Source organism: Oncorhynchus nerka, linkage group LG13, assembly GCF_034236695.1.
Source record: "Oncorhynchus nerka isolate Pitt River linkage group LG13, Oner_Uvic_2.0, whole genome shotgun sequence".
In the NCBI taxonomy this organism is placed as follows: domain Eukaryota; kingdom Metazoa; phylum Chordata; class Actinopteri; order Salmoniformes; family Salmonidae; genus Oncorhynchus; species Oncorhynchus nerka.
In genome coordinates, this window is record NC_088408.1 from 82,274,011 (window position 1) to 82,301,278 (window position 27,268).

At 40.4% G+C, this 27,268-nt stretch overlaps 1 protein-coding gene across 1 annotated transcript; it reads right to left on the minus strand.

Moving 5' to 3' along the window:
• Positions 1-1,469: 1,469 nt before the first annotated feature.
• LOC115140262 (secreted frizzled-related protein 1-like) lies at positions 1,470-27,235 on the minus strand. Its single transcript, XM_029678517.2, has 3 exons — positions 26,441-27,235; positions 16,750-16,830; positions 1,470-2,895 (listed from the first exon to the last, which is right to left on the minus strand). The coding sequence occupies exons 1-3, from the start codon at positions 26,964-26,966 to the stop codon at positions 2,570-2,572; spliced, it is 933 nt and encodes a 310-aa protein (XP_029534377.1). The 5' UTR covers positions 26,967-27,235; the 3' UTR covers positions 1,470-2,569.
• Between the last annotated feature and the right edge of the window lie 33 nt (positions 27,236-27,268).

A 27,268-nucleotide genomic window follows, 5' to 3' on the forward strand; every position in this document is an offset into this window, starting at 1 on the left:
TATATATATATGCTGTATGTATGGGGGACAGAGGAAGGGGTAGTCATTCAAAAATCATGCCAACCCCTATTATTTTACACAGTGAGTCCATGTAAATTATGTGATTTGTTAAGTCAAATGTTCCTCACCCTGTGCGGGCGGCGGCGCTCGGCGGTCGTCGTCGCCGGTCTACTAGCTGCCACCGATCCTTTTTCCTTTTCTTTTGGTTATGTCTGTTTTGTGTTTCACCTTGTTTCATTTTGGTTAATTAGGGGGGGTATTTATCTCGACATTTCCTTTGGGGTTTTGTGCGGGATTATTTTTCGTTAAACTGTCAGTGAGTTTGGGTTTCGTTTTCATTAGTTCATGTTTAGCAGGTGGTTTTTCCCTGGAGTGTGTCTGAGTGGGGTTTCGTGGCTACTGCTGTAGTCCGGTGTCCTGTTATTTTTGAGCTGGTTGAATAAAACGCCCTTTTCTTCGGAACTTGTTTCTCCTGCGCCTGACTCCACACCCACATCTCCTTGGGGAGATCTGAAAGTTACTCCTGAACTAATTTAGTCTTGCCTAAGCAAAGGGGGTGAATATTTATGCAAAGACTATACTTTTTTATAATTTGTTTTGTACATTTTCTTTGAATTTTCTTTTCAATTTGACATTATGGAGTATTTTGTGTAGATCAATGACAAAATAAATCACAATTAAATCTATTTCAATCCCACTTTGTAACGCAACAATATGAAAAAAATTCAAGATGGGTGATATCCACTGTATGCTTAATAAATCTTAGAACTGAAAAAATCTCAAGCTGTACAAGCATAGCCAAGAATTCTCATCATGTGCAAATAGTTTGGAGGTTTGAAAATCATTATAGACATTACACGCAGGAAGCTGATATTCCAAAAATGTAACTGTATGCTGTGCCATGTATGTGGTTGTCACGCCCTGACCTTAGAGATCCTTTTATGTCTCTATTTTGGTTTGGTCAGGGCGTGAGTTGGGGTGGGCATTCTATGTTGTGGGTTCTATGTTTTCTATTTCTGTGTGTTTGGCCAGGTGTGGTTCTCAATCAGAGGCAGCTGTCTATCGTTATCTCTGATTGAGAACCATACTTAGGTAGCCTTTTCCCACCTGTTTGGTGTGGATAGTTGTTTTCTGTTTTGTGTCTTTCTGCACCAGACAGAACTATTTCGGTCTTCTTCGTTCTCGTCATAGTTTTTTTTGTTAATCAGTGTTCAGTTCAGATAATAAAGATGAACACGTACCACGCCGCACCTTGGTCCTCCACTCCTTCCAACAGCCGTTACAGTGCTTTCCCATTTTATTACTGTGTTGTATGAGTATAAGCTGTGGGTATCATTGAAACACAAGCCACACTTGATACTTCATTCCAGCTTTAACTGCTTGAGAACAAGCAGTACTGGGAGTAATATCTCCACAAAAATGGTTTAGGTCACACAATCTGAAATGGAAAGAGCATTCCAGACAACATGTCATTGTTTTCTATATTTATGTCAAATGTGTATGTACATAACGGGCAGCAATGCACTGCAGCCATAAAAAAATCTGTAATTTAATGTGATAGTGCTAAGATGTACCATCAATACTGAACAAAACAATTAAAAATACAGATTTGTCAAGCAACTATATGCACTTTCAAAGTTGTCACAAACTTAATAAACATCAATCTGGAGGGACAGCAATTGAAGACTGCATTAACAAAAAACAATAAGAAAACTTTTGGTCAAATATTATCTGACATCATATACAAATACAAGGGATTTATTTAATTATTCTATACCAGAGTGGCCACTCAAGAGAATTGAAACACCGAACAATGCATGCATTATAACATACAGAGTTTAGCACACAGTACAATTCATATACTGTACCATTAGGCAAAAGGTCTTTTCACTCAGGTGATGCAGTTGATGTACTGGAATTGATTGGATGGACATTTCTATATATTTGTTAAAGTCAAAGAAAATGTCAAACAAATGAGGCAACTGAAAAGAGGACGACATTCTTAATTTCAACTGTAGTGCAGTCATTATTTTGATGAGACAATCAGGTGAAGGCACGCTATCATAATATGGTCAATAAGTTATTCAATGACCCTATCCATGCCTCCTCTATGATGTGGCTTTTAAAGCTAAAATACACGTTATTATTGATTCTGTCTAATCTATTCAATGTGATCTAATTGATGATTCTATGATCTACTTATCCATGTTCAGAGCAAGAGAAGCAAGTCCATCCACTTCAGCAGAACTCACTGAATTGTTGTATTTTTACTGCACTTGTGTGTAACACAAGTATCTACATACACGAAGTGGAAATGGTTTCAATAGAGGAGGAAGAGGGTGCAGTGTCATTAACTTTGTCAGATAACTGGAAACCACTATAGCAGGAGGTCTCAATGATCACAACGCTCCACTGCAAAATGGATGGTGGAAAAATGTAAAGCCGGACTGTAAATATAGAAAGATATACAGTTTATATAGATATATGAACAAAAACAAAATGTGGATTTTGGTTGTGCAAGTTCTTGTGTATCTTGATGATGAGATGCTTGTAAAAAAGTTGGGTCTGATTATTTAAAGACATTCTCGAAAGCTGGACACTTGTGGGTCTTGAGTTTCTTGATGGCCTTTTTGAACTCTTTGCTGGACTTGTCCCACTTGTGGATGCCCGTCAGGAGGAACTGCGTGTCCACCTTGCGTCCCATGATCAGGTAAGTGTTGCCCAAGTTATCCAACTGCTGGCAAGGGCAGTCGGCTCCATTCTTCAGGTACAGAACCAGCTTTTTTAGGTCATTCTTCTTTAGGTTTCCCAGTTTCAATGGCTTCTTCCTCTTCTGCAGAATTACCTTGCGGTCCATGCCTTCCCGTCTCACCTCCTTGATCTTGGTCCTGATAGCTAAGATCAAAAGAGACATCAAAAGAAAAAGGTGGTTGTTAAAAACAATAATATATGGTCACGGACATCAGTTCAATGTCTATTTTTTATTTACATTTGGTTGAGTTGTCAAGTAACGTGAATTCAACAAAAAAGATCACCATGACATTGGATTTAGGTTAAAAGTTGCGTGAAAGACAATATTCCCTTACGTTGATGACTTTTTACAAATCCAAATCCAATTCAACATTATCACATAGATTTTTTGGTTATTGAAATGACAATGCTGATTCAACCAGTTCTTGCCTAGTGGGATGTGCCTTTAGAAAGTATTCATACCCCTTGACTTATTTCACATTTTCTTGTGTTAAAGCCTAAATTCAACATTTATTAAGTATATTTTCTCACCCATCTAAACACAATAACCCATCATGACAAAATGAAATCGTGTTTTTAGACATTTTAGCAAATGTATTGAAAATGAAATACAGAAATATCTAATTTACATAAGTATTCACACCCCTGAGTCAATACTTTGTAGAAGCACCTATAGCTTTGATTACTGCTTTGAGTCATCTGTATCAGCTTTGCACATCTGGATTTGGTGATTTTCTCCCATTCTTCCTTGTAGATTTTCTCAAGCTCTGTTAAGTTAGATGGGGAGCGGCGGTCAACAGCAGTCTTCAAGTCTTTCCATAGATTTTCAATGGGATTCAAGTCTGAGCTATGGCTGGGCCACTCAAGGACTTTCACATTCTTGATCTGAAGCCATTTCAGTGTTGCATTGGCTCTATGCTCGGGGTCATTGTCCTGTTGGAGGTCATTTACACTATGAAGCAGGTTCTCGTCAAGACTTTGCTTGTATTTTGCTCCATTCATTGTTCCCTCTATCCTTACCAGTTTCCCAGTCCCTGCCGCTGAAAATCATCCCCATAGCATGCTGCCACCACCATTGGGATGGTGTTAAAAGGATGATGAGCTGTGCCTGGTTTTCTCCAGACATAGAGAAGAGTTACATTTTTATCTCTGGCAACATAATATTTTGCCTTACAATCTCAGAGTCATGTGCCTTTTTCTCAGGAGTTGCTTCCATCTGGCCACTCTACCATAAAGCCCAGATTGGTGAAGTGCTGTAGAGATATATTATTATTAGGTCATGTTTGCCTGTTAATTATCTGGTGAGCTAGATTATTATGATTCACATATAGCTATCTGATAGTTATGAAGTAAAATGGTTGCTTTGTGTATATCTTGTTTCATTTCTACTGCCATTGTTGTTCTGGCTGGAAGATGGTTCAGTGAAGTCCATAGTAAGTCAATAGGGCTAACCGGCTAGCTATCTAGCCACAAAGAATAGCCACAAAATAAATGACATCTACCTTGGATAACATTGGTTTTAGGTCATCTTTGCCTGTTTAACTAGCTAGATTATTATAATTCACATATCTAGCTGATAATTATGAAGTAAAAGGTTTGCTTTGTGTATATGTTGGAAGAAGGTTCAGTGAATGGGGAGGTGAAGCGTGAGGTAATACAATAGGGGGAACATGAGATTGTAGAGCACGGTAGTATGCATATTGAGAAACACCCATTAATGAACTTTGTCATCATGGGGTATTGTGTGTACTGTAAATGGGTGAGAAAAACATATAAATGTCATCCATTTTGAAATCAGGCTTTAACACTACAAAAAATGGAATAAGTCAAGGGGTATGAATACTTTATGAAGGCACTGTGTGTTGCGGTAAATATGTAGCTCGTGGGCAAGTTCAGCATGTTGTATCATGTCTATGGTTAGCCTGAGGAAGAGGAGTGTGCGGAGTATACAAGTATCGTAACGAATTTGGGCAATATTCGGGATGCGATTATGATCCGAGTATTTTTTTATTATCCTTGATCGGGGAAAAAATGTCTAGTTTGCCTGTCTGTAAAGAGAAGGGTGGACTGTACGCTGCTCTGATTGGATAGAGTGATGCTGTATTTCTCCATCCACTCGCTTCATAATTTGACACAATCACTTTTTCCTGCATGTTTTCGGTCTGATCATTTAGATTGCTGCTGCCTGCTACTATATGAATCACATGGAAGGACAATTGTTATTAAGCGATCAATGTGCATAATATCTAACTAGTGGGGCAAGGGCAGGGAAAACAGATGAAATGCTGATGTGCAATCTGACTTAGTTCCAGGAAATGTGGCTGTAGGTCTGCAAGTTGAGGACACAGACATGCATAAATACACACACTGCTCTGTGGGGAAGGGTGTGTGTGTGAAAAATCTGTTGATTTTTTGCAGTGAGAACATCCAGGGTAGTATTTTGCCAAAATCTATTTAGTCATATTAAAACACTTCCGTTTTTTTTTCTGATCACGAGTATCAACCGATCCGACTGTCAATTTAAAGATACGATTAAGAATATGAGTATGGCCATGTCGGCACACCCCTACTGAGGACTATGGTTAGCCTGAAGACTGTGGTTAGCCACTTTTCCTTTTAACTGTGTTAATATTTAATGTCAGAACAGAATGACAGTCATATAAACATTGTGTATGCATTGTACCAGAGCCTGGGGCTCTGAGGAAAGATGTCAGGCAGAAGGGTTGGGTTGCGGAGCAGAGGGTATCAGTGGTTAGATAGCTAGGCCCCAGATGCCCAGGACCATTAAGGAAAGATAAGAGTGATTACACAGTGACTGAATCTGCATCTCAAATGGAACCCTATTCCCTATATATGGCACTACTTTTAATCTAAGCCTTATAGGTCCTGGTCAAAAGTAGTGCACTATAAAGGAAATAGGGTGACATTGCCAGAGGTATGGCTATTCTATATCAACCTCACCCTGCAAGGTCTTGGGGGTAGTTATGATAGGAAAAGTATTTATGTGTTTCATGACTAAGAGACAGCATCCAGACGTATTAATCTCTATGGGAAACTGATCAGTTTACATTTGCTGTCCTTTTCCATGGACAGGAATGTTCAAATTACTGCCTGTCTGCTCTGTGCCCCTCCAGCTGTAACAGGACTTGTTTTTTTCCCCCTTGAGTACCTCCTCTCTCTGTCTCATAGGCTTTTAGGGAAGTGGCCCTGTACCTCAGTGAGCTAGACTTCAAATATATTGAGTGAGATTAATGATCTATTTGTGAAATGCACCACCTAGAGTTGGAAAATTCTCGTAACTTCCCCCAAATTCCTAGTGTTTTCCACAAATCCTGGTTGAACGATTCCGAATGTCCTGCTTATCTCTTCTGGTTCCGGGAATCTTCCAACCAGGCTTTCTGGAAGACCTGGACATGTTGGGAAAGTTACCATTTTGCAACCATACCATACCTTTAAGTTCAATGGATGGGAGGGATGACAACTTAGCAAAAATTATGCGCACACATCTTGGAGGCTGAAGGCTATGTGTTGTTAGGATTCTGAACGGTCACAATATGGCTAAAATTCGCTAATTGGCAAACAACCCACCCGTCAGTGGAGGCTGCTGAGGGGAGGATGGCTCATAATGGTTGATTGATACCATTCACTCAATTCCAGCCATTACACTTCATTCCAGCCATTATTATGAGCTGTCCTCCCCTCAGCAGCCTCCACTGCCACCCGTCTATACCACTACTACTACTCCCACTTCAATACCACCACTGATTGGTTACTGAACGAAAGTGGAACCTTTGATGCTACAGTACATTATAACCCTGACTCTCATTGTCCCTTGATATAAGGCCAAGTATTGCCACAATTTTAAACCCACCAAATGTCTGAATAATCATAATCTGTTTTTATTCACTTATATCTCTCCAAATCTTACCTCTGAATTGTCTTAAATCAGTCTGCTCTTTCACTAAACTTAATTTAACCTCCTAATCTTCTTGGTTCCTCCACCTCACCTCTTGAAATGGTACACGAGTCAACCCCATGGTGGTCCAAATCTCAGCCTCCATGGATGAGTCCCAAATGACACCCTATTCCCTACATATTACTCTTGACCAGGGCCCAAGTCAAAAGTAGTTTACAATATAGGGAATAGGGTGTCATTTCAAATCAATTTGTATTTGTCACATGCTCCGAATGCAACAGTAGACCTTACTGTGAAATGCTTACCTACAAGCCGTTAACCAACAATGCAGTTCAAGAAAGAGTTATGAAAATATTTACTAAATAAACTAAAGTAAAAATAGAAAGTAATAAAAAAAGCATGAAATATATCAGAAGTTGTATACAAGCAACTCAAGTGAGACCAGTCAACACGTTTGAAAGTTTGAACAGTGTTTCTATCTTAAACAGTGTAAGAAGAGGAGTAGCATGCTCAAGAATAATAATAATGACTAAATTATAATTGTAAATGAAATACAATTGATGGGACTTTCTTTAACTCTTTAAAAGTATTTTTGTGGAAGTAGTAAAAGTTTAAAAAGGTTTACTTTACCATTTAAATCAAAGCAGTTTTCAATGATTTATGGATTTGAAAAACCTTATAGTAGTGGTAATCTTGGTTTCCCAGAAGTAACATTTTTGCAAAAGTTGTCACTTTGCATTTAACTTCTGGGGGGAATGACACTCACAATTGTGATTTCTGTTGTGTGAAGGAAGGAAGTGAAGTCTCCTCCCTCGCAAAAAGAAACTCTCGGCCAAATTCGTCCCTTCTGCTATTTTCACCCGTGTTTATGATCCTTGTGGACACGTGCGAAGCAGTAAACATGGAAGCAGTGAGTTAAGATGTTTTCAACACAGCTATTTCCAATCTTATCCGCTGTAACAGTTTTGCTTAACCTCTCTGCGCACGGAACCCACTAGCGGGCTGAAATTGCACAACATACGGTGATCGCTACATAAATAGTCATTTTAAACATTAATGAAAATACAAGTCTCACATGTATCGAAAGCCTAGAATCTTGCTAATCCAACTGCGTTGTCAGATTTAAAAGAGGATTTACTGTGAAAGAATACAATGCGATTATCTGAGCATAGAGCCTCATAAAAAAAACTATTTTAACCTGCACAGGCATAACATATTCACAAACTGCATTAAGGTATAGGGGGCAGCATTTTCACTTTTGGATAAATTTCAACTTCCTGCAACTCATGCCAAGAATATAAGATATACAAATCATATTTCTTAGGAACCTGTTTTCAGTTCCTACCGCTCCCACTGGATGTCACCAGCCTTTGGAATTTGGTTGAGGTTATTCATTTGTGCAATGAAGAAGTAGGCCATCTAGGAACTGGGTAACACTGTTGAGAGTGCGCAAGACGTGAAAAGTAGCATGGTTTGTTGTCTTCTTGTATTGAACACAGATAGACCCGTCTACAATTTGATTGATTATTAACGTTTAAAAATACCTAAAGTTGGATTACAAAAGTAGTTTGAAATATTTTGTCAAAGTTTATAGGCAACTTTTGAAATATTTTGTAGTGAAGTTGTGTTTTTTGAAGCTGTTTTCTTCTGGATCAAACGCGTCAAATAAATGGACATTTGGATATATACAGTGGGGACAACAAGTATTTGATACACTGCCTATTCTGCAGGTTTTCCTACTTACAAAGCATGTAGAGGTCTGTCATTTTTATCATAGGTACACTTCAACTGTGAGAGACGGAATTTAAAACAAAAATCCAGAAAATCACATTGTATGATTTTTAAGTAATTAATTTGCACAACGTTACAGAATAACGCCTCACCAAAGGGAAGCATCAGGGAGTGTTTTTTGTTTGGAGGTGATGTCGGGTCCGTCTATCAGTACCAGAGCTACCACGGAGGCCTCAGCAGGCTCGACAGGCTCCCATGCCTCAGCGGGCTCGACAGGCTCCCGTGCCTCTGCTGGGTGAGCTGGTTCCCGTTCCTCGGTCGAAGCAACCGGGGAGTTTTCAGCCGGCTTATCAGGCTCTCAAGCCTCAGCCGGTTTGTCAGATTTCTGTGCCTCAGTGGAGGCGACCGGTCCCCTCCTGATCCCCGGGATCATCCCTTTGGTTGGCGTCCTGCGGCTGGAGCCGCGTGCCGGAAAGGGGGTAAAGTCACGTATGCTCTCTCTCTCTGAAGCTCTAGGTCGCCATGCTCCAGCACCTCCGCTGGATCGACAGTTTCCCGCGCCTCAGCAGAGGTGACCCGTCCACTCCTGATCTCCATCATCCCCATTGTCATTTTGGTTGGCGTCCTGTGGCTGGAGCCGCGCGTCAGGGAGGGGGTACTGTCACGTGTGCTCCCTCTTTGGCCTCTAGGTCACCAGGCTGCTGATTATTGCGCACACATGTCACCATCGTCACATGCCTCATGACACTCACCTGGACTCCATCACCTCCTTGATTACCTGCCCTATTTATGTCGCTCCCTTTGGTTCCTTCCCCAGGCGTTATGGTTTCTGTTTCAGTTTCATGTCTGTGCGTTGTTCGTGTTTCTTGTTTTGTATTATGTTTCGTCAGCCATTGATAAGTTGTGCCTTCAGGGCAGTTAAACTAGAAGTTAATCTAACACATTCTGGGCATGTGTTTTGGAAAACTATTCTCCCCAAACTATCATCTGACACGAGTTATAATCATTTCACAATTTTCCTTTCAATGTTACCAGGGCGAAAATAGGAAATAATGCAAAAACACCCAGCTTCAACTGTCATTCTATATTCAACATCATCTCCATCTGTCAGAGGTCACAGGTATGGACAAATTCAGAGCAATCAAACTCTCTCCATCAATCAGGCAATGCTGTACATTTTGTGGACATCTAGGCTGCAACCTTTGTCTCCGAAACTCAACCTGATTTCCTCTCCCGGTTTAGAAAGCAAGACAGGCTTTCAGCCAGCTCAGATGGTGTCATAAACCCAGCAGGAAAACAACCATGGAATAACACAGCTCTGGCACATTCACAACCATGGAACCTGTCTGCCCCCATGACCCAATGTATGCATCCCAAATGGCAACCTATTCCCTACATAATAGAAGCCTGGTCAAAAGTAGTGCACTATGTTCCCTGGTCAAAAGTAGTGTACTATATAGGGAACAGGGTGCCATTTGGGAAGCAACCTATGTAATCAGTTTATAGCAGGGCCAGGGCTGCTGCACTTTTATTTAACGCGTTAGAATGGGGAGGGATGGATGGTGCAATTGCCTATACCACTAGAGAGAAAGTATCTGTCTGAAGTAGAGCAGGGTGGGTTTGAATTGAAGTGTTCTGACACTGTAACAAAGAGCTGCAGTAATAACAGATTAACTATGGAGATAAATCACAGTGGGGAAAAAGTGTTGAGTTGGATGTACCATAAAACCATCAGCAGGTCAGAGAGCACCAATTACTCTGTTAAGAAACAGATTCATGAAATCAAAACTGGTTGGTGTTCAGAGATACATGTAGATGAGAGGGGTTAAGTGGGGTTGAATGGTGGGACTAAAAATGACAAGATAACTAATGTAAAATATACTGTTTCCGTAAAATGTATATACAGTGCATTTTCTTAAGTTACAGCCTTATTCTAAAATTGATGAAAAAAAGTATTATCAATCTACACACAATACCCCATAATGACAATGTAAAATCGTTTTTTTATAAATGTTTTCAAATTTATTAAAAACAATTGAAACTGAAATAACTTATTTAGATGAGTATTCAGAACCTTTGCTATGAGACTCTAAATTGAGCTCAGGTGCATGCTGTTTTCATTGATCATCATTGAGATGTTTTTACAACTTGATTGGAGTCCACCTGTGGTAAATTCAACTGATTGGACATAATTTGGAAAGGCACACTCCTGTCTATATAAGGTGCTACAGTTGACAGTGCATGTCAGAGCAAAAACCAAGCCATGAGGTTGAAGGAATTGTCCCTACAGTGCCGAGACAGGGTTGTGTCGAGACACTGATCTGGGGAAGGGAACCAAGAAATGTCTGCAGTATTGAAGGTCCCCAAGAACACAGTGGCCTCCATCATTCTTAAATTGAAAAAGTTTGTAACCACCGAGACTCTTTCTAGAGTTGGCAGCTCGGCCAAACTGATCAATCAAGGGAGACGGGCCTTGGTCATGGAGGTGACAAAGACACCTCCATGAGGGTCACTCTGAGGGTCACTCACTTCCAGAAGGACAACCATCTCTGCAGCTCTCCACGGTAGAGTGGCCAGACGGAAGCCACTCCTCAGTAAAAAGGCACGACAGCCTGCTAAAGGACTCTCAGACCATGAGAAGCATTATTCTCTGGTCCGATGAAACCAAGATTGAACTCTATGGCCTGAATGCCAAGCGTCACCAAGCGTCACGAAACCTGGCACCATCCCTACGGTGAAGCATGGTGGTGGCAACATCATGCCGTGGGAATGTTTTTCGGTGTCAGGGACTGGGAGACTAGTCACGATCAAGGGAAAGATGAACGGAGCAAAGTACAGAGAGATCCTTGATGAAAACCTGCTCCAGAGAGCTCAGGACCTCAGACTGGGGGCAAAGGTTCACCTTCCAACAGGACAACGACCCTTAGCACACAGCCAAGACAATGCAAGAGTGGCATCGGGACAAGTCTCTGAATGTCCTTGAGTGGCCCAGCCAGAACCCGGACTTGAACCCGATCAAATATCTCTGGAGAGACCTGAAAATAGCTGTGCAGCGACGCTCCCCATCCAACCTGACAGAGCTTGAGAGGATCTGCGGAGAAGAATGGGAGAAACTCCCCAAATACAGGTGTGGCAAGCTTGTAGCGTCATTCCCAAGAAGACTTGAGGTTGTAATCGCTGCCAAAGGTGCTTTAATAAAGTACTAATAAAGTGAAGGGTCTGAGTACTTATGTAAAATGTGCTTTTACAGTTTTTTATACATACAGTTTTCGCTTTGTCATTATGGGGTATTGTGTGTACATTGATGAGGGGGAAAACACTTTAATCCATTTCAGAATGAGGCTGTAACCTAGCAAAATGTGGAAAAAGTCAAGGGGTCTGAATGCTTTCCGAATGCACTGTAGGTTCATGACTTTTGTGAAACAGCACAGTGGAAAAATATATGTCAAATAGAAATCAAAACTGGATGTTATTCAGAGATAGATCGGAGGGGTTGAAGGTAGCTGAAGGATGGGACTAAAAACAAACAAACAATATAACTATTGTAAAATATACTGTGTCTGTAAAATGTATATAGTATGTATAAGCTGGAAGTAGAAGCCTAAGTGTTTTTGTCGTCCATTAGTTTACTCTAATTAGGGAAGACGTGTTAGGGTTAGGGGAAAATAATAAAGGAAAATATATATACACACATACATACAATAAAAATAAACAAATGAATCATGATCTCTGAGGGACCAGGGACTGGGAGGGGTTTAAACTAGCTAGATTGTTATTTTCCTCATGGTTGATCATGGTCACCAACACGTAACATTTGGTTCACTGAACTGTTGATTTTTTTTGTTTGTCTTTGCATCTTCACTCTTCAATTGGAGCTGAAAATGCAGTTCAGTTACTCAGACAAACTGCGGCCCCTACTCAAGTCACTGCTAAATGGCATATATTATAGTACATACAGCATGGTCACACAGACCTTCAAGAAACATCCCCTTCTACTTACATTTTTTAAATTTAATTGATCTATTCCTCCATGACTTTTTCAAACACATGTATTCTTCCTCTGCCAGATTGTCTTGTATCCAACCACAAAGCATAAAACAACTCTTGCCTCATCTCAAAATACTCCAACTTCATCAAGATAAATTCTCCTGAGAATGTCAAAACTGATTGTGAGATTGGAAGGAGGCAATTATTCATGACTTCAAACAATGGCACACAATATTAATAAGCCTCTCGTTCACACTTAACTTTCATGTTAAATGAGAACAGACCTTTCGCAGTGAGATGTTTCCAGGAACTGAGTGTTTCAGTGAGCAAAAATGCTCATTCTGTGCCAGCAGAGGCATTTTTTTGACATGATTAGTCCATGCAGATTAATAAAACTGACCTCGATGTAAGTCTCAGATTCCTCCAGCTTGCTGCCCTGACTGAGGTAACCTATCAACTACACAGTCTGAAGTTAGTCAAAATGTACCTATACCAGGCCTAAGGTTATGCTGTGGTCTCTACAGTACATGTAAATATATGGGTATATACATGTACCCTTTATGTGAATAGTAGTGATAAAAAGTGATACATTCAGCATCCCTTGCTTGCCAGGCAGGCAGGATATTTCATAGTGAAAGCCTAGAGTAGTGCAATTAACTTATCAATCGGTGTCTATTATAAGCTATTCCTCCCTCTTATCCATTTTGGTCTGACCAAAAGTGGCTTGATGAAAGCGTAATAATAGATTGGCTCACAAGTCACGACTGACATGACCAGATGCTTTGTTGAGGTCAAAACAGATCAAATCATGTCCTAATTGCTTTCACATTTTACTCATATCTCCCTCCTCTGACAAAAATGTATGACAGATCTTTCACACCATATAATAGTTGTTTTCGAGTCAAGCCCAACCTTGCATCAGTTTTAGGGCAAAATAAGAAGGGCTCAAGCCAGTTCGAAGGAACATCACGTCAGACAAATTATAATGAAAATCATCTAAATTTGCACAATGTTAATGCTTTAAAAAAAACATGACCTAATGTTTGTCCCTCCAGAAGTTTAATCAAGCTAAAACCGTAGGTTACTGCTAACATCATTGATTAACCTGTGGCAGCCATCTTATTTTTTTAATTTATTTTACCTTTATTTAACCAGGCAAGTCAGTTAAGAACAAATTCTTATTTTCAATGATGGCCTAGGAACAGTAGGTTAATTGCCTGTTCAGGGGCAGAACGACAGATTTGTACGTTGTCAGCTCAGGGGTTTGAACTTGCAGCCTTCCGGTTACTAGTCCAACGCTCTAACCACTAGGCTACCCTGCTTTCTCATTTCTTTAGTCAATTAGAAGATCTCTAGGGAGCATAAACATTGCTTGTTTACATGTTGCCCAACCGGTAGAGCAAAGCAAAGTAAACTAACCACCATATAGCCCATGGCATTGCCACACTGCAAGAAGATCAGCTCATCAGCTCCTGACAGTGACCCAAATGTCACCCTATTACCTACATAGTGCACTACATTTTAACAGAGCCTTTTGGGCCCTGGTCAAAAGTAGTGCACTTTATAGGGCATAGTGAGCCATTTGGGACATAAGCCCTGTTTTTTCTCATGGGAGTTGGGACTCTCCCTTTGTGGGCCACTCCTGCTGTGATTACGTCTCATGGATGCAATAACAGTCTCATTTAACCGCCATTGTCAGCGGCCATGCTCAGTCTGCCTGGATAAACTCAGGCATCAAGCGTTAAAAAGATTATGACAAGAAATCAAAACAAAATCTATCTTAATCATAGATGAAACAGACCAATAATGTGCCACTCACTCTTGGCAAACCAGGGAGGGTTTCTGAGGACAGAAAAGTGAGGCCCATCATTACAGTGTAACAATGGGACACTTCATTTAATAGACCTAACTTTGTATTAGCTGTTCCTGAGAAGCACTCTGAAAGAAAACTTGTTTTTAATGCACAAAGTCTGTCTTCCCAACGTCTGCTGCTTGGAATTGATTTGGAAACCACCAAAAATGTGAGAGGCCAGCTACAAGCAATAAAAAATAAGGCACAGCATCCTGTAAACTTGTGCCCATTCTCACTGCACACAATCAGTGTCTCAAGGTGGGTTGAATTTACAGTGTCCCTGCATGCGAGAACCTATCAATGCATTTTAATTGCATTCAAAAACAAAACATTCCAACAGCTGTTGCTTCTCTGCATTGACACCCTGTGGATAGAATGGCATAAAGACATGTCCATACATGTGACATCAGTCCCATGTGACATCAGACAGTCTGTGATATGGACCAATAGGAATTAAACTTTAAAGGACACCTCCAGAATACCAGACAGCAAAACAAACATACCGATTGACAGCTTTAAATACCTGCCAAATAAAGACTTTAGGGCCACAATTCGATAGTTACAGAATATTAGCCTTTAAATGTTTTTATTTATTTTTATTTAACTAGGCAAGTCATAACTGTGGTAATACATATGTAAAGCTATGAGAATTAAGCATCAGTTGTATGAGCAAGAAAACAAGTTTAACTGTACTTTCTCAAGAAAAGCCTGCCTTATCTCAGCTCACTGGTCACCATAGCAGTACCCACCGGTAGCATGTGCTCCAGTAGGTATATATCACTGGTCACCCCCCCAAAGCCAATTCCTCCTTTGGCTGCCTTTCCTTCCAGTTCTCTGCTGCCAATGACTGGAACGAATTACAAAAATCACTGATGCTGGTTACTCATATCTCCCTCACTAACTTTAAGCATCAGCTGTCAGAGCAGTTTACAGATCATTGCACCTGTACATAGCCCAACTACCTCATCCCCATATTGTTATTTATTTTGTTGCTCCTTTGCACCCCAGTATCTCTACTTGCACCTCATCATCTGCACATCTATCACTCCCGTGTTGAATTGCTAAATTGTAATTATTTCGCCACTATGGCCTATTTATTTCCTTACCTCCCTAATCTTACCTCATTTGCACACACTGTATATAGACTTTTCTATTGTGTTATTGACTGTACGTTTGTTTATATCCACGGGTAATACTGTGTTGTTGTTTGTGTCGCACTGCTTTGCTTTATCTTGGCCAGGTCGCAGTTGTAAATGAGAATTTTGTTCTCAACTGGCCTACCTGGTTAAATAACGGTGAAATAAATAAAATACTCAGACAGAACAACTACCCTGAGCACTGTCTGAGAGTAGGCTCTGTGAAATGTTGGTCAAAGCCACATAATTTCTCCGATAATGAACGTTTTTTTAAAACAATAATGTCCCATCCATCCAACAAGCATGAAATTGAGCAAATCTTCTTGAAAATGAAACTATTCTTTGCTGAAAATATGCTTGGACCTTTGAAATGTAAAGCATGTTTATGCTCATTCATCACTATGCTAGTAAAGCAAGTTTATGCTTATTCATCACTATTCTGGTAAAGCAAGTTTATGCTCATTCATCACTATGCTAGTAAAGCGTGTTTATGCTCATTCATCACTATGCTAGTAAAGCGTGTTTATGCTCATTCATCACTATGCTAGTAAAGCGTGTTTATGCTCATTCATCACTATGCTAGTAAAGCGTGTTTATGCTCATTCATCACTATGCTAGTAAAGCGTGTTTATGCTCATTCATCACTATGCTAGTAAAGCAAGTTTATGCTCATTCATCGCTAGGCTAGTAAAGCATGTTTATGCTCGTTCATCGCTAGGCTAGTAAAGCATGTTTATGCTATAGAGTAGTAGAAGAAGGTGGGTTTGTATTTTCTTCACCTTGTAAATCTACAGTCAGTTGGAACTAAATCCATGAGCCTCTATGAGACAATGTCGAACTGATCCCTTTTTCTGTTTTTCTTACAGTTAATCTACATTAACTGGCTTTTCTTTTCAGAACCCTTCTGTTTCCAATAGACTGGTTGACCCCACTAAAGACCTCGCTTTTAAGATCATACCAAGAGATGCCTGTGCAGTGCTATGGGCCATCATCTATAGCTGAGATAAAGCAAGAGATAAAGCAAAAGGCAAGAGTCGGGAATGCATGTAAGTAAGAAAACCTAGTGCCAAGAGTGTCACTTTAACTTCTCTAAGCTTGATATGTAAATATCTTACTATGTACTTTGTCGACATAAGGTGGGTGGGAGGAAGGGATCATTAGGTCTGTCTGAGGCATATATTCCAGAGCTGTAAGGATAAACATACTGCTGTAGCCTACTGTATGTGGTTCCAGGTGTATAGGCTACTATCCTGTGGTGTTGGCAAACATGATCTACAGGTATGGTAGCCCATAGGAAAACATGTCATGGCAAAACGTGTGTGTGCATGTGTATCATCGGTATGTAAATGGTAGTGTTAGGGTTAGGAGAAGCTTACCAAACTCGCTGGCACACATGTGCTCTAGAATGATGTCTGTTTTCATTTCATTGTCACATGGGGGACATATGGGGGAATAACCTGTGAAAAGGAGGGAGGAGAGACAGTCTATTTAGAGGGTAAGACATGTAGCACTGACACAGTAATCTACCAGTTAACATAGCTCTGAAAAAAATGGAACAAGACTGAAAGGATCAGCAGGAAATCCAGTATCCTCAAAACAGGATTTCTAGAATACCTACCAATTCAAACAGCTGTCAGGCAATACAACTGAATCCCTAACAGACCCAAGCATTGTTCACACCTCTATTTACTTCAACATCAGCTCATTTCCCATGGTAGTAACACTGTTTTACCACATATGTCCCTGCCTGTGCTTCACATCAGTCTTGCAGACAAAATCTTATGTAAACACCTACAGTACAGTTCAAATGTTTGGGGTCACTTAGAAATGTTCTTGTTTTAAAAGAAAACCACTTTTTTTTGTCCATTAAAATAACATCAAATTGATCAGAAATACAGTGTAGACATTGTTAATGTTGTAAATGACTATTGCACCTGGAAACGGCTGATTTGTAATGGAATATCTGCATAGGCAAACAGAGGCCCATTATCAGCAACCATCACTCCTGTGTTCCAATGGCACGTTGTGTTAGCTAATCCAAGTTTATTATTTTAAAAGGCTAATTGATCATTAGAAAACCCTTTTGCAATTATGTTAGCACAGCTGAAAACTGTTGTCCTGATTAAAGAAGGAATAAAACTGGCCTAAAATAACGTACTTTACTCAGAAAAATAAACAGCCAATAAATCCACGCAGGGATATCAAACCCCAACACAAAAGACTAACACAAAACCAGGAACAATCACGCACAAAACATAATGGGAACCAGAGGGTTAAATAGGGAAATAATAATAACGTAATGGTAACCAGGTGTGTACAAGACATAACAAATGGAAAAAGAAACGTGGATCGGTGGCAGCTAGAAAGTTGGTGATGACGACCGCCGAACGCCGCCCAAACAAGGAAAGGCACCAACTTCGGCGGAAGTCGTGACACGAAAGCACACACGCACGCACACTAGGGCCGGCACAGTTACTATATAAGCGTGTAACTTACGGTTATGGATGAAGACCTCCATCATGAAAAAAAAATAACCGTCATCAATAGTCTTTCTTTTTTTGGAAAAACAGAAGACTGAAGACTGGTATTGTGGTTTGCAATAATTTACATGATAATTTAGAATGTTCATTCAAATGATGCTAACTGATGTGGCTCATGCAATGGAATGTATGTTTGTAATGTCAGTTGAGTTGAATCAACAAATCACAGCACATACTGTATTCATGGGTACACTTCCTGCTTTTACTTCCTGCTTTGCTCCTACGGGCACACTTGCAGTGGCCACCAGTCCAACCATTATGCCACCATTGACTTGAATGGGGACACCCCTTTATATTAATTATATTTCTATGGCAGCACATGCAGAGGAGAGGAGAAAATGTGATCATTTGGGTGGCCAATTATCATCATCCAAAATTCCATGACTGTCACAGCCCTAACGCACACACAGCCACGCACACACGCAGATACACATACAGTTGAAGTTGGAAGTTTACATACACTTAGGTTAGAATCATTCAAATGTATTTTTCAACCACTCCACAAATTTCTTGTTAACAAACTATAGTTTTGGCAAGTCGGTTAGGACATCTACTTTGTGCGTGACACAAGTAAAAAAAAAAAGAAAAAATGTTTACAGACAGATTATTTCAATTATAATTCACTATATCACAATTCCAGCGGGACAGAAGTTAACATTCACTAAATTGACTGTGCCTTTAAACAGCTTGGAAAATTCCACAAAATTATGTCATGGTTTTAGAAGCTTCTGATTGACTCAAATGATGTCAATTAGCTTATTGGAGATGTACCTGTGGATGTATTTCAAGGCATACCTTCAAACTCAGTGCCTCTGCATGACATCATGGGAAAATCAAAAGAAATCAGCCAAGACCACAGCAAAAAATTTGTAGACCTCACAAGTCTCTTTAATCCTTGGGAACAATTTCCAAACGCCTGAAGGTACCATGTTCATCTGTACAAACAATAGTACGCAAGTATAAACACCATGGGACCACACAGCCGTCATACCACTGAGGAAGGAGACTCGTTCTGTCTCCTAGAGATGAACATACTTTGGTGCGAAAAGTGCAAATCAATTCCAGAACAACAGCAAAGGACCTTGTGAAGATGCTGGAGGAAACAGGTACAAAAGTATATATATATCCACAGTAAAACGAGTCCTATATCGACATAACCTGAAAGGCCGCTCATCAAGGAAGAAACCACTGCTCCAAAACCGCCATAAAAAAGCCAGACTACGGTTTGCAACTGCACATGGGGACAAACATTGTACTTTCTGGAGAAATGTCCTCTGGTTTGATGAAACAAAAATAGAACTGTTTGGCCATAATAACCATTTTTATGTTTGAAGGAAAAAGGGGGAAGCTTGCAAGCCGAAGAACACCATCCCAACCGTGAAGCACGGTGGTGGCAGCATCATGTTTTGGCGGTGCTTTGCTGCAGGAGGGACTGGTGCACTTCACAAAATAGATGGCATCAAGAGAAAGGAAAATTATGTGGATATAATGAAGCAACATCTCAAGACATCAGTCAGGAAGTTAAAGCTTGGTCGCAAATGGGTCTTCCAAATGGACAATGACCCCAAACATACTTCCAAAGTTGTGGCAAAATCATTTCAGGACAACAAAGTCAAAGTATTGGAGTGGCCATCGCAAAGCCCTGACCTCAATCCGATAGAAAATGTGTGGGCAGAACTGAAAAAGCGTTTGCGAGCAAGGAGGCCTACAAACCTGACTCAGTTACAGCAGCTCTGTCAGGAGGAGTGGGACAAAATTCACCCAACTTATTGTGGGAAGCTTGTGGAAGGCTACCCAAAACATTTGACCCAAGTTAAACAATTTAAATGCAATGCTACCAAATACAAATTGAGTGTATGTAAACTGCTGACCCACTGGGAATGTGATGAAAGAAATTAAAGCTGAAATAAATCACTCTCTTCTATTATTCTGACATTTCACATTCTTAAAATAAAATGGTGATCCTAACTGATCTAAGACATGGAATTTTTACTAGGATTAAATGTCAGGAATTGTGAAAAACTGAGTTTAAATGTATTTGGCTAAGGTGTATGTTAACTTCTGACTTCAACTGTACATACACATGCCCTGTTACTTGAGACTTTTAAGGAAGATTCGGCCTTATTAATCACTGTCAGAACAGATTTTGAAGAAAAGGTATGTGAATCCTTTGGAATTACCCGGATTTCTCTATAAATTGGTCATCAAATTTTATCTGATCTGAATCTCAGTCACGGTAATAGACCAACATAGTGTGCTTAAACTAATAACACACAAATTATTGTATTTTTCTTGTCTATATTGAATACATAATTTAAACATTCAACAGTGTAGGTTGGAAAAAGTATGTGAACCCCTAATCTAATGACTTTTGCAACAGCTAATTGGGGTCAGGAGCCTGCTAATCTGGAGTCCAATCAATGAGACTAGATTGGAGATTTTGGTTAGAGCTGCCTTTCCCTATAAAACAAAATCACAAAATTTGAGTTTGCTGTTCACTTGAAGCATTGCCTGATGTGAACCATGCCTCGAACAAAATAAATCTCAGAAGACCTAAGATTAAGCATTGTTGACCTGCATAAAACTGGAAAGGGTTACAAAAGTATCTCTAAAAGCCTTGATGTTCATCAGTCCACGGTAAGATAAATGTTTTATAAATGGAGAAAGCTCAGCACTGTTGCTATTGTCCCTAGGAGTGGTCGTCCTGCAACGATCTGCGAGAGCACAGTGCAGAATTCTCAATGAGGCTAAGAAAAATCCTAGAGTGTCTGCTAAAGACTTACAGATATTTATTGAACATCCTAACATCTCTGTTGACGAGTCAATGATACGTAAAACACTAAACAAGAATGGTGTTCATGGGACCCTCCCATGAAACAAAAACATTGCTGCACATCTGAAGTTTGCAAAGGTGCACCTAGATGTTCCACAGCGCTACTGTCAAAATATTCTGTGGACAGATGAAACTACAGTTGAGTTGTTTGGAAGGAACAAAAAGGACAGCACACCACCATCAAAACCTCATCCCAACTGTAAAGTATGGTGGAGGGAGCATCATGGTTTGGGGCTGCTTTGCTTCCTCGGGGCCTGGACAGCTTGCCAACCTCTGACGGACAAAGGAATTCCCAAGTTTATCAAGACATTTTTCAGGAGAATGTAAGGCTATCTGTCCGCCAATTGAAGCTTATCAGAAGTTGGGTGATGCAACAGGACAACGACCCAAAACACAGAAGTAAATCAACAACAGAATGGCTTCAACAGAAGAAAATATGCCTTCTCGAGTGGCCCAGTCCTGACCTCAACCCAATTGAGATGCTGTGGCATGACCTCAAGAGAGCAGTTCACACTAGACATTCTAAGAATATTGCTGACCTGAAACAGTTTCGTAAAGAGGAATGGTCCAAAATTCCTCCTGACCATTGTGAACGCCTGATCTGCAACTACAGAAAACGTTTGGTTGAGGTTATTGCTGCCAAAGTAGGGTCAAGCAGTTATTAAATCCAAGGGTTCACATACTTTTTCGACCCTGCACTGTGAATGTTTACATGGTATGTTCAATAAAGACATGAAAACATATCATTGTTTGTGTGTTATTAGTTTAAGTAGACTGTGTTTGTCTATTGTTGTGACCTACGTGAAGATCAGATCGAATTTTATAACCAGTTTATGCAGAAATCCAGGTATTTCCAAAGGGTTCACATAGTCCTTCTTGCCACTGTATGCACTGACTGTGCAGATGGAGAATTTGACTGAATGAAGCTGGAAAATCTTCCACTCAGGGTTCGATATTTATTTTCAGTTACAGGAGCCAAGTTACACATGAAATGTTTAGAATATTTTGACATTATGATTTAAAACAATGAACGATTGTGACTATATAGTGTAACAACTATGGATAGTGTCTTTGTCAAGTGATGTTCATGAATTTTCTGATAATAACTGTTCTGTTCTTTCTCAAACAACATTTGGAAGGCTGCAAGGTTTAACATCTAAACTCTAAACAAATGAACAGATGGTGAAATATAAATCAATACATATTAACACGCACGTATTCTGTTTTGTTGTGATTGCTAGTTGTCCATGATGTGTGTTTGACAAAACCTTGTGAAAGTTACACCCAGGTGGAAAGAGCTTGCGAGAACAGGCACTGTTTACAGAGTCAGAGAGTCACTATTTTCTATTTCATCTTGTTTCTACTCTAAATCAATTACTGCTTGCTTCATACATGTTCAGCAGCAGTGGAGAGGCTCTTTAAATAAAATACATGACCCACTGGGCAAAACCTGGTTGAATCAATGTTGTTTCCACATCATTTCAAGACAAAAAAACTCAATGATGACGTTGAATAAACGTGGAAAACAAAAAAAAGTCGTCAACGTAAGAGCATGCGTTCCAAATGGCACCTTGTTCCATATGACTCTTGACGAGAGTCTTTGTGACACACATTGTGGAGCTCTGTGTGGTCCCAAAGCTCCAACAGGAGACCTTTCTCAGGCTGCTGGGCTACGGCCCAAACAGCACACACACCACCATGTTGGCTCCACAAACACCACCATGTTGGCCCCCCCTCAACCCAACACGTCCGAGTAACAGAGGGACTACCTCAGATATACAGTAAGTGCTGTGTAACAGCAGCACCATGGAGTGAGAAAGACCTCTTCATCGGGTGCTGGACTGTTAAGTCACCAGTCACCATATCAATGTAATCCTGCTGTAAGACGAGTCATTCATGTTCAGAATGGAGGAAATGTTTGAACACTGAGCTAACACTGTTTTGCAGCATGCATATGTTATACAATGTAGATCAAAACGTAAGGAGGTTGATGATGGAAAGTCCCTTTTAATTTATGAGCAAATCTGGATGAGGTGGTTGTACTTCCCCTTCTCTGGGACACCTCTAGTTAAAGAGCAGAGCAGAATTTCCAACTCATCCAGATTCCTGCCAGGGACACTGGTATGGCAATAAAATACTACAACCCATGGCAGGAACAAGAATTGTAGACACAATTTGTCCTTTCATTGTGAAAGGCCTTCTGTAGCATTGATTTCTGTTGTAATTTCGTGATTTTTGTTTTGTTTGTTTACAAAACATATCTAAACCATTGTCACTACCAAGCTCAATTGTCATTTTGACCACTGAAGTTGCATCCCAAATGGCACTCATTTCCCTTTATAGTGCACTACTTTTGACCAGAGCCCTAGACAGAAAGGCAGCATGGGTCTGAGGTCTTTTGGAGTTCACTGTAGCCTTGAAACACCATTTATTACATTAGCGAAATTGACATGGCCTGTTTTTCTTTTTTTTTTTATCTCTCATCGTTGTCCCTCTGGTTTTCACTCTTAGAAATACCACTGTATCTGCTCTTCAAATTAAGCTATAGCGTAATTCCACATTAAAAACGTGATGCCGAGACTCAGATTCTTCACGTTAAAATGTATGTCAAACAAAAACCAATGATTGCAAAGTTAAACAAACCATACAACTATTTGCACAAGGACTACTTTTAATAATTTCTACTGACTATTTGACAAAAGCACATTTACTTGGTAACAGAAGGACAGCACAAACAGCACAAACTGTCGTTCTGTTACCAAGCTTTGCATCTGCACTGCTCTTCACCAGAAGCAGGCGGGCAGAGCAAACTGAGCGAGGCGGTGAAAAGGACGGGACAGGCAGAGCAGTGACTGTATGGATAGTCCATATCTCCAATCATCTTTCTTTATAGTGATGTTGTGTTTCCATAAGTGAATGAATTGGTCTAATTTACAGTGGCTTGCGAAAGTAAGTAACCCTTGGCATTTTTCCTATTTTGTTGCCTTACAACCTGGACTTAAAATTGATTTTTGAGGGGGTTGTATTGTTTTTAATTTAAAACACAACATGCCTAACACTTTGAAGATGCAAAATATGTTTTGTTGTGAAACAAACAAGAAATAAGACAAAAAACTAGAAAACTTGAGCGTGCATAACTATACACCCCCCCAAAGTTAATACTTTGTAGAGCCACCTTTTGCAGCAATTACAGCTGCAAGTCTCTTGGGGTATGTCTCTAAAAGCTTGGCACATCTAGCCACTGGGATTTTTGCCCATTCTTCAAGGCAAAACTGCTCCAGCTCCTTCAAGTTGGATGGGTTACGCTGGTGTAGAGCAATCTTTAAGTCATACCACAGATTCTCAATCAGATTCTCAATTCTCGATTGAGGTCTGGACTTTAACTAGGCCATTCCAAGAAATGTAAATGTTTCCCCTTAAACCACTTGAGTGTTGCTTTAGCAGTATGTTTAGAGTCATTGTCCTGCTGGAAGGTGAACCTCCGTTCCAGTCTCAAATCTCTGGAAGACTGAAACAGGTTTCCCTCAAGAATTTCCCCGTATTTAGCGCCATCTATCATTCCTTCAATTCTGACCAGTTTCCCAGTCCCTGTTGATGAAAAACATCACCACAGCATGATGCTGCCACCACCATGCTTCACTGTGGGCATGGTGTTCTCAGGGTTATGAGGTGTTGAGTTTACGCCAGACATAGCGTTTTCCTTGTTAGCCAAAAAGCAAAATGTGTGTCTCATCTGACCAGAGTACCTTCTTCCATATGTTTGGGGAGTCTCCCACATGCCTTTTGGTGAACACCAAATGCATTTGCTTATTTTTCTTCTTTAAGCCATGGTTTTTTTCTGGACACTCTTCTGTAAAGCCCAGCTCTGTGGAGTGTACGGTTTAAACTGGTCATATGGACAGATACTCCAATCTCCACTGTGGAGCTTTGCAGCTCCTTCTGGGTTATCTTTGGTCTCTTTGTTGCCTCTCTGATTAATGCCCTCCTTGCCTGGTCTATGAGTTTTGGTTTGTGGCCCTCTCTTGGCAGGTTTGTTGTGGTGCCATATTCTTTCAATTTGTTTTAGAATGGATTTAATAGTACGCTGTGGGATGTTCAAAGTTCGGTATTTTTGCATAATCCAACCCTGATATGTACTTCTCCACAACTTTGTCCCTGACCTGTTTGGAGAGCTCCTTGGTCTTCATGGTGCCGCTTGCTTGGTGGTGCCCCTTGCTTACTGGTGTTGCAGACTCTGGGGCCTTTCAGAACAGGTCTATATATACACTGAGATCATGTGACAGATCATGTGACACTTAAATCCACCTGTGTGCAATTATGTGACTTCTGAAGGTAATTGGGTGCACCAGATCTTATTTAGGGGCTTCATAGCAAAGGGGTGAATACATACGCACACACCACTTTTCTGCTTTTTATTTTTTTGAATTTGAAACAAGTTCTTTTTTTCATTTCACGTCACCAATTTGGACTATTTTGTGTATGTCTGTTACATGCAATCCAAATAAAAAGACCATTTAAAGTACAGGTTGTAATACAACAAAATAGGAAAAACGCCAAGGGGGATGAATACTTTTGCAAGGCACTGTAGCATGTACAGTATGGTAAAGACAACCAATCGCCTGCCTGCCCAACTGGGTCATTACAATTCAAAACAATGCATTCTAAAATAAATGACACACTCACCTTTGGTGAGTTTAGGCCATAAATGTGTTTTTGTAAAATGTTCTGTTGAAATTGTTAAAAGTAGTCCCTAGTATTGTTTAACTTTGCAATCATTGGTTTTTGTTTAACATACATTATAAAGTGAAAAATTGGAGTCTCAGCATCACTCACTCTGTTACCGTGGAATTGCCCTATGCACCTTTCTTGGGAGTTCTAAAGGAAGAGGTCAGTAAATTGAGAGGTGGTTATTAAATAGATGTATTAGTTATTTGGCTGGACTCCCAGTATTCAACAAACACCTTGAAATTCATTGCTACCATCTGTTAAGGAGTTTTACAAAATAACTTGTTTGTCAATAACGAGCAACTTAACATTTGCTCGAAAGAGAGGTTATCTCTTGGTAAAGACAGAAGCGTATATTGCTCTGAACTAACAAAGTAAATGCTTTACTATCTCACTCTTATATTCTTTGAGATAATCTAATCGAGAAATAATCTAAGCAGTCATGGGAAAAATGATCCCAAAAGGTTGGGAATGGTCATTAGCATGAGATCAACAAACAGATTTTAACCCCTGAAACAACATTCTGCTGCCTGTAGAACTGCATGGGTGTTGATTCTCACACTTTGTCAAAGCAGTGACTGAGTGTTCTCAGTCAAGTACTGCAGCTATATGGTGTTCACATTAGTTTGTGTTCCCCAATCCAGATATTTGATAATGATTATTACAGATTATCATGTTTTATTCACAAAATTGATTCAAAAATGTTTATACAATTGAAAATAAATCATAATAAAACTGCTTCCCAAGTGAAGAATGTAATGTCAGTTGAACAATACAGTTTACAAACTCCTAGCCAACTCCTCAGTTATTTAAGCATTATGCCAAGCAATGGCACAGTTTCAGATCTGGTACCAGGCTGAGAGATCTTATAAATCACATAGGGATTTTATATGTAATTATATATATATAGACATGATGACAGGCATGATGTCTGCTGGTAGGTAGGTAGGTAAGTAGGTATAGCCTTACCTGTGGGCTTGGTAGCTTCAGTGGCATTGGGTGCAGTCATGGCAATGCACACGTCATCCTGGGGAAACTTGTCACAGGTGAGCATCTCAGGCCAGGGGAAGCCGAAGGACTCCATGATAGGGGTGCAGCCGTCTCGTACAGCCTCACACAGCCAGCGGCAGGGGTATATGGGACGCTCCAGGCACACTGGGGCAAACAGGGAGCAGAGGAACACCTGGGTACCCGGATGGCAGCTCTTATGCACCAGGGGCACCCAGCTGCCCGCCTGCTGCTTCACCTCAGCCATAGTCTCATGCTCCAGTAGGTTAGGCAGCAGCATCTGGTTGTAGCCCACATTGTGGCACAGCCTCAGGTCCTCTGGGATATCCACACATTGAGGAGGCTTGCCATAGCTGCGGCCACCATTGTACAAGTCCGATTTCCAGCTCAGGTATTCATACTCAGAGGCTCTGCTCGTAGATACCACTGCCATGGTCAAAGCCAGGGGGATGATTCTCCAACGGCACAAAGGTTCAATGGACCTCATTGTTCACAACAGAGGAGAGTCTACAGGATAAAAGTAAAATGCAACTCACTGGAGCTTTCAGTATAGAACAGAACAGACCTGCTTCAAGAGAAAAAATAAATGTAGAAACGCTCCAAGAGTCCAGTGGATAAATGTTCTCTGAGTAGAAAGTTTCAGGTTTCAGTATAACTCCACTCCTGCCTCCTCTTGTTGCACCCCCGCTGTTCTGTTCCCTTCTGCAGGGACTGACTCACACAACCGCCTGTAAAGATAACTGCCTGGAGTATGGCAGCTTGGAAACAAGAGGAAATTGTGAAGTGTGC